At 33.5% G+C, this 8189-nt stretch overlaps 1 protein-coding gene across 1 annotated transcript in view; it reads right to left on the reverse strand.

Annotated features, from left to right (window-relative positions):
- LOC145263818 (putative ATP-dependent RNA helicase DDX23) overlaps positions 1 to 7180 on the reverse strand; it is a 59777-nt gene extending 52597 nt beyond the window's left edge. Inside the window, exon 1 of the mRNA XM_080120881.1 lies at positions 6664 to 7180. Within this exon, the coding sequence (XP_079977007.1) occupies positions 6664 to 6866 (203 nt within the window). The 5' untranslated portion in view covers positions 6867 to 7180. The remainder of the gene's footprint in view (positions 1 to 6663) is intronic.
- Positions 7181 to 8189: the final 1009 nt, after the last annotated feature.

Raw genomic sequence — 8189 nt, forward strand, 5'->3', positions numbered from 1 at the left:
CATATCAACTCATTCCGGGTTATTTAATGTCGAATTCAGTAATGTTGAAAAATGGTTTTATGCTTCAAGTTCTTTATATCTTCACGTCATAATCACGTTGACACACTAGTTCTCGCCAGATTATTCAAGTTAAGCAACGTTCACCCTGGCCTGTCCCAGATAGGTAACCATTTGGGACCGCTAGATGCTGCATGTGCTCCCCGTTTATCTCTGCATGGTTTCCACTCAACCTGAACTTATATACTTGAAATGGGGGAATTATTTTACTTTAAATTTATATTTAAAACTAATCCCCACTCTAAAATTCTAAAATAATTGGTTTTGTTTTTTTCTTTCTGCCAAGTTTTTCACAAAAATAAACAAAATTATATGGAAAAATTTCATTAATTTTCTACTTACTTATTAATTACGATCAGGTTTTTGGATAAACTATTACTTCTGTTACTTCCGTTTTTATCGAATCTGTTTCCAATTTAAGCCCCCGCAAAAAAATTTTGTTTTGCAACTGAGGATAAATTCGCCCTTTTATTTTTTTTAAATTATTTTCTGTAAAATGTTCTGATGGGGGTATGAGACGAATGGATTCGCCAATCATTATTATAATAAACGGCTGTGCTAAACAACCAATCGAAACGTCGCAAAATTATTATAAAAATTGTCGAATTTTGGATTCAATCAGTTCGCCGTTTGCTACGTCACGGACCGCATTTAATTCTTCGCCGCCATCTTGGTTACTGATCTGAACTACGCTGACATCTTGGTTACTGATCTGAACTACGCTGACATCTTTGTTCAACATAATATCTCAGAACTTAAGAGGTTAACTACGCCACGGACCGCATTTGATTCTTGGTTGCCATCTTGGTTACTGATCTGAACAACGCCGCCATCTTTGTTCAACACAATGTCTCAAAACTTAACATTTTCAATTTTTATTTTGAAGAGGTGTGTCTACTCTTTTTAGGTGATTACATCTGGTTTTATGAATTTGCTTTTACAAGTTTTTACTGTTATTATTTGTTATGGGGAAGGGGGGGTCGAAAATTCTACCTTTATTATGGTCATACCAACCTAGAAAAATTTTTGGTGTTTTAACTTATTTTAAAGCGTTTATTAAGTTTTAAATGCAATGGTGCTGATCGCTAAAGTTAAAAGGACAAAAACGGCAGACATGATGCCGCCACCTTTAGAGTCTCGAGAATCTCTCAAAACTCGAAAATAAAAAATAATGGTAGAAATACCAAATCCACTGAATATATATCACCAGGACATTTTTGGAGTAGATTTCTATTTTGTTGCAGTGTATCATTCAAAAACAAGATGGTGAGAAGTTTTTCTTCGATAAAATGTCTCATATAGGCACCGCCAAAATTGGCCTAAAAATCAAGTTGTTGTTGTTGTTGTTTTTTAAAACAAAATTACATTTATTAAAATCCATTATTTCTGAGTAACTTTTTTTTTCCAGAAAGATAAAACCCTGAATTTTATCATATAGAAAACAGAATAATGTAAAACTTTTTCTACTATTTTTAATTAAATTTTAAATGTTTAATTTTCCCAAAAAGTTAACAATTGACATTTTTTGTCTTGCACAAAAAACGTACATAAATATTTTTAAAAAAAGGTTTTTGAAATAATTCATTTATTTATTTGTTGTTTAACTAAGATTTAGGATGATTTTCTATGAGAATATGCAAAAATATTATAATATAAGTACCTGGATTTCAAATAATTCCACTTATTCATATAGGCAACCAGTTACTTCACGTCTATCTAGAGGCTAGATCGACATTGTTTACGTTTGTAGTGTATAAAAAGCAAACTATGGAAGACCAAACAGGCCAAAAAAAACTTATTTTTCAGTGACAAAAATTTTAATGCATTATTAACGCTGAGGCTGGCCAGTACCAGATGGGTGACCATTTGTAGGAGTTTGGTTTTTAATGTGTATGTGTGTGGGGGCCAGGCTCCCCCAAAATGGGGGGGGGGCAATTTAAAGCAGAATAAAAAAAAATTATTTCAGCGCGTTTGGTCCACCGTAGTCGAAAGGCGGCAAACGTTTTCAAACGGGATCGAAAAAATGATGCTATTTTTAACACAAAGGGCACAATATTTATCGAATTTTTTTTTTGTATCGATTCTTCAAAGTATGCCCTGTTTAATAATGGTCATGCATTATTCGGCTCGCTAAAAAAAAATTGTTAATTTATTTATCAAAGATTTTAAAATGGCTTTTTTCGTATAAATATTAAAAATTTTTTTTTTTTTTTTGCTTAACTTAAATTAATTATTTTACTTAACATATTCACCGTATTTCACACTTCAAAACTCAAAAGCGGGATAATTAAACACAATCGAAGTTCTGATATTCAGACTTCAAAATAAGGTATGCAAATAAGGTTTTTGGTTTTGTTATTTTTAATCTATAATTCTGTCCCTTACAACAACACAATATGTTGTGTTCAGTTTCAGATGATTATTTTAAGCATATTATTTGTACCCCCCTCAAAACAAGGGGGGGTGTAAGCAAAAAAAAATATATATATATAAATATCGTTTATGAAAAATAAGTACACTGTTATAAAGTTCATTCTTCTCTTAATAATCGCTGAAAATTTCGTATTGATCGGCTAATTATCTGATTTTTGGTAGATTTTTAAAAAGACGGTCCGTCAAAAAGTACTTACCTGCCCCCCCCCCCCAGTTTTGGCGGTGCCTAGTCTCATAATATTTGATTTTCTTAAATTAAAAAAAAAACTACTAGATCGATTTACGTGATTTTTGGAATATGACCTTTTATGCAGTGACAAGTACGTACATTATAAAGATTTTTTGCAGATTTTTATAGAAAAGCAGATTACTAGTGGACCATTTATAGACTTGCACCGCCGTTTTCATTCATTAAATTAAGTTTTTCACTCGTTTAGTTAGTTTCGCTTATTATCGATTTCTTTCACACGTGCATAGAAGAAAAGATAACTAACTGCACTGGGACGAAATTACACTTTCCGTTCCATTTTGATGACACTCTTTAAACATCGTGGGCTTCTCCACAAATACGAAAAAAAACTTATCCAGAAAAGATTTACGTTTTTAATTTTATGAGTGAAGAAAGTGTGCCTTTTATGGATAAGGCGGAGTTGATTTTTGATTTTTTTTAGGAAAAAAAAAAAAAAAAAAAAAGTGAATTTCAAGTTTTCAAAAAATATGAATAAAAACTTGTATGAATTGCAAAAACATTTATTTTTTAATTATACTTTTATATCATCGCGAACCAAAATTCGTCGGCTGATAAAAGAGGAACATTTTTGTATGGCACCGGCCGCAGCTTTCTGGCAGAGCTAGTCTTTTGCGATGCGAAAATGCGGCTAAAATCTCAACCCCCTACATTAGACCAGTACCCAACCCAAAAAAACGAGTGCTCGCGTAAAGTTTTACCACATAAAGAATTAACTTGCTTAATATCCGGAAAACTACTTGTTTGTGGAAAATTTAATTGCGATATTCGTTTTCAGCATACCCGAAAACCTATAAAAAGTTGTCATTTTAAAGGAATGTTTGCTTTTAAATCGTACGTTTCGGTTATTTTCTGATATTATTAAAAAAAAAAAAAAAAAACAAACGGTACTAGTGCCGGACTGCCGGGCAGTGTTGTACTTTGTCCCGAAAATGTTCGATAACTCTTGGCGGTTCACAATTTACTATGACACCGTCTAAGCAGGTGCGCGTTCATATTAATTTGATTTTACGCAGACGAATTTGAATAAATAACCTGACGCTTTTTCATTAAAGTTTCGATAAATTTGCACTTTTTTTTTAATACGCACGTTAAAGTTATTTCAAGTTATTACAAATACAACATTATTTAATTTATTTTTAATTTTCACGTTTTAATTTTTTTAATTTATTTCAAGTTATTACAAATAAATTAATTTCGAACAAACAAAATATTGAATAAAATGACAATTGTATTAAGTTTTTGAATAAAAATTATTTAACACGAACTAACAAAATATTGAATAACATGAAAATTATTTAACAGGAACATTTTTATTAAGCATCTTGCTCTCGAAACAAAATATTGAATAAAATGATACTTGTGCAGTTTTGCATAGACATTAAAAAATGAAAAACATTGAATAAAATTTATTTAACACGAACAAACAAAATATTGAATAAAATGATAATTATTTAAGAACATTTGTTTAAGTATATTGCTCTCGAATGCATTTAATGATGCGAGGAAATGCGTGCTCCTTCTCACGTCGTCTCCACAACTCTTCCATGAGATGAGTGGAACAAATTCTCATTTGTCGCTAACTCTCCTAAGTTTTCTTTTTATGTGGGACCAAAATCCCTCCACAGTTTGTGTGTGGACTGAGGAGTCTACTGGATTTATGAAATTTTGTTCGTAGAGCAGGAGCACCTTATCGTGACTGCTGGGCATACTTCCGTAGGCCGCCCATCCGTCACTGATGATCCTGGTCCCTGGCAGAATCCAAGATCTTATAATTGGAAGTAGTGTGTCCCGATCCCTTCGTTCTACCACTGTAAGGTTGCATCGGCTACTTCCTCTTTCTACGGCTCCAAAAACCCACACTCCATTTTTTGCTCTCCCTCTATTATATTTCCTTCTGAAGAATAGAGACTCGTCGATCTCAACTTCTTTTGGTACATTTGTCTATTTGCATTCCACCCAGTTGGGTTGTCTATGATACCTTTTTCACAGACTTCTCGGATGAAAGACATCCAGTTAACTATTGTGTGTTCCGATACACCGAATTCATCTTTTATTCTGCGCTGGATCATTTCCATGCTCCACCAGAATATTAATGTCAGCAACTTACTTATTGGCAAGCGGCTTCTTTCGAAGAAGGAGCCTTTCCTGACAGTGGCTGTGGATTTGCAAGAATCTGAGGGACAATTCCACACATATCCATCAGAAGCTTTTGACCGTTTATGCAGAATTGCAGAACCCTACGATTGTTGCAACTTTGGCATACGCTGGTATTCTGTATCAGGCCTAAAGAAGCTGCAGCGTCTGATCAGTTCCAATGACTTCGGTAAACTTTGCAAATGTCCAACTCGTTTCATGTATTTCGGCAATTGTTAACACACGGTTAACAATTTCTGTTCTCATATTGAACAGATAAATAAAAAATAAATAAATAATATAAAGATAAATTAATTAATTTGTAATAACTAGAAAGAACTTAAAAAATTAAAACGTGCAAATTAAATAAATTAATTGTGTATTTGTAATAACTTGAAATAACTTTAACGTGCGTATTAAAAAAAACGTGCAAATTTATCGAAACTTTAATGAAAAAGCGACCGCGTGCTTTTTAGACGGTGTATTTTATTCAATTTCGTTTGCGTAAAATCAAATTAATATGAACGCGTACCTGCTTAGACGGTGTCATAGTAAATTGTGAACCGCCAAGAGTTATGGAACATTTTCGGGACAAAGTACAACACTGCCGACTGCCGGATGTAAATAATAACGTTATTATTTAAAAAAGCCATTCTTAACATGGGGAGGGAAGGGTGTTTTGTACCTATTCTATACTTACACCTTACAATTAAATAAAAAAACATATCATAAAACTTTAATTACACTTGGAAATACGATATAAAAAATGGCGCAGATCTGCACTGGCACCAAAAACACACACACACAAAAATTGAAATAAACGCCGGTTCCTCCATGGACCCTGCTCCCCCCCCCCCTGCAGTGACACGGAATAAAATTTGATTTTCTTGAATAATAATAATAAAACAAAAATACTGATCAAATTACGTAATTTTTGGAATATTTCATTTTCGCTCCGTGACTGACATCACAGTTTCTGTGTTTTCTTTACTTTTAATTGGCGCCATAAGTGCTTATCTAAATAATAATTAAGGCGGACCTGAACGAGAATCACCCCCCCTCCATATTTTTGTTTTCTGTTGATTTTTTTTTTTTTTTCACAAAATTTTTCAGTAGATTATTATGGGTTTGTTTTACTATATACATAGATTTGAAAAAGTTGTCAAAAACAAATATATAACAAATAAATGTTATCAAAGGTAAGTAAGTTACTTTTCTTTTATTTAATGTAAAATGTTTATTCAGCTCGAAAAACATAGTGTTTATCGAGGTATTTGAAAAATACAAATGGTGTCGGACTCTATGTTAAACACGTTAAGTTTGAGAAAATGAGTTAAAACTAAAAAAACTATATAAAATATTGTTAGATACACACCAAATATATATCAGCCTATGTCACGGTAACATATCTTGAGTAAAACAAAAATTGATTGGACACTAATATACCAGATTATCTCACACAAAAAAAAGCAGCAAAATAAGTCAATATTTCGACATTTGTAAGGGGTGCTCAGTTTTTAGTTACAACGTAAATCGATCCCTCATTTTGTAAACACGGAAATGAATTATTGCCCTTTGTATTTTTTTTTTTTTTTTCCTTTTTGCAATCACCCATGTTAAGAACAGCTTTCGGAATAAACACCCCACCCCCAACTTCGAAAGCCGTTCTTAACATGGAGATGTTGGGAGTGTTTATTCCGAAAAAATAGTGGGGGATGATTCTCGTTTAGGTCCGTCATAAATAATAATAATAATAATAATAATAATAATAATAATAAACTAGTGTTTACCTTTCTCTACTCCTGGATCGATGTCGACTTTTATGCATTCTTCTTTCTCTGGATCTCGATCTATCCCGTCTTGTTGGAGATCTGGGTCTTTCCTTTTTACGATCGCCGACAGACAGAGCCTCATCTTTCTCTGGCGAAATAGTCTGTCGTTCTTTTTTGCCGACATCGTGCACGTTACTCTCAACAATCATCGGAGCAACCATGTTGGGATGAAGATGTTGAAAATAAATTGTAAACGAAACAAAATCTTTAAAAAAAAAAAAAAAAATGAAGATTTGCCCAAAAAGTTTTACGTCACTTCGTTTTGTTTTACCTAAAAGCTAATCCACGTGAGGTATGTGAGGCCCACACGGGGGGCACCCACGGGGCTTTATAAACCCACACGTTTGAATAATAATTGAAAAAAAAAAACACGCTGTAACTGTATTAAAACGGAAAACTTTTTTACAAAGAGTTCAACAACACGAGTTCAAAATATTAGACGCCATCTTGAAAATATGGAGCTCACGTGATCAACAAGGGGAGATAACTACGATGTTTACGCGGCAGCAAAAACTTCCTTTTTTTTTTATCAAAATTTAAAAAATATATGAAAAGAAGAAAGAATTTTTTTAAATAAATTTAAAAAATAGGAAAATATTTTTGTTTTTTGTTTTTTATTTTACTTTTGTTAGTTTGAAGAGATCAAGGGGCTCCTTCCTGGGGCTAACGCTTTATTCTATTATAGTTTAAATTAAGGGCTCTTTTAAGAATAGACACTGTTCCCTTTATGGCTGCTATCTGTATTTCCTTACAGCTTGGTTTTCCAGGGATTGCTTCTAAGTATTTATGAAGGTTCTTTTTTTTATTATGCCAGTTGCTCCTGTCACAACTGGTATAATGTTTATTTCTTTCAGAGACCATGTTGTTTTTAGATCATTTTTTAGGTCCTGATATTTTGTTATCTTTTCCCGTTCTGTTCTATTAAGGTCAAAGTTGTTTGTGACTGTGACGTCGATAATGAGTGTAGTCCTTTCGGGCTTGTTCCATATTAATATATCTGGCTTGATTGCCTTGTCTTTTATGTATCTGCCTGCCTGTATGTCTTTGTCGTAGAACACTGTCACTTTTCCATTTGATGTTATTGGTGGTGGTTCATGTTCCTAGATGTTTGACGACCTATCTAGTTGCATCTCTCCACAGATCTTCCAATGTAAGTATCTACATACTTTGTTGTGGCAAGCAGTGTAATGACCAAACCGATGACGAGGAGAGGTTTTGTCATGATTTTGCCATTGCCTATGACCTCACTCAGATTGTTCACGAACCCACCTGTGTGCCCGATACACCCGGTCAATATGCAAGCCTTCTAGACCTTTTCCTCACGACTTCCCCTGAGCTGTGTTCATGTTCCATTCTATCTCTTCTGGGATCCTCTGACCACTCAGTTGTAGCAGTTAAGATAAAAATGAAATGTAATAAGTCTTCAGACGTACCTCTCCACCGTACTGTATATCGATACTCTATGGCTGACTGGGATAGCTTCC

The sequence above is a fragment of the Euprymna scolopes genome, chromosome 39 (genome assembly GCF_053919585.1).
Source record: "Euprymna scolopes isolate OS-2025 chromosome 39, ASM5391958v1, whole genome shotgun sequence".
Taxonomy (NCBI): Eukaryota; Metazoa; Mollusca; class Cephalopoda; order Sepiida; family Sepiolidae; genus Euprymna; species Euprymna scolopes.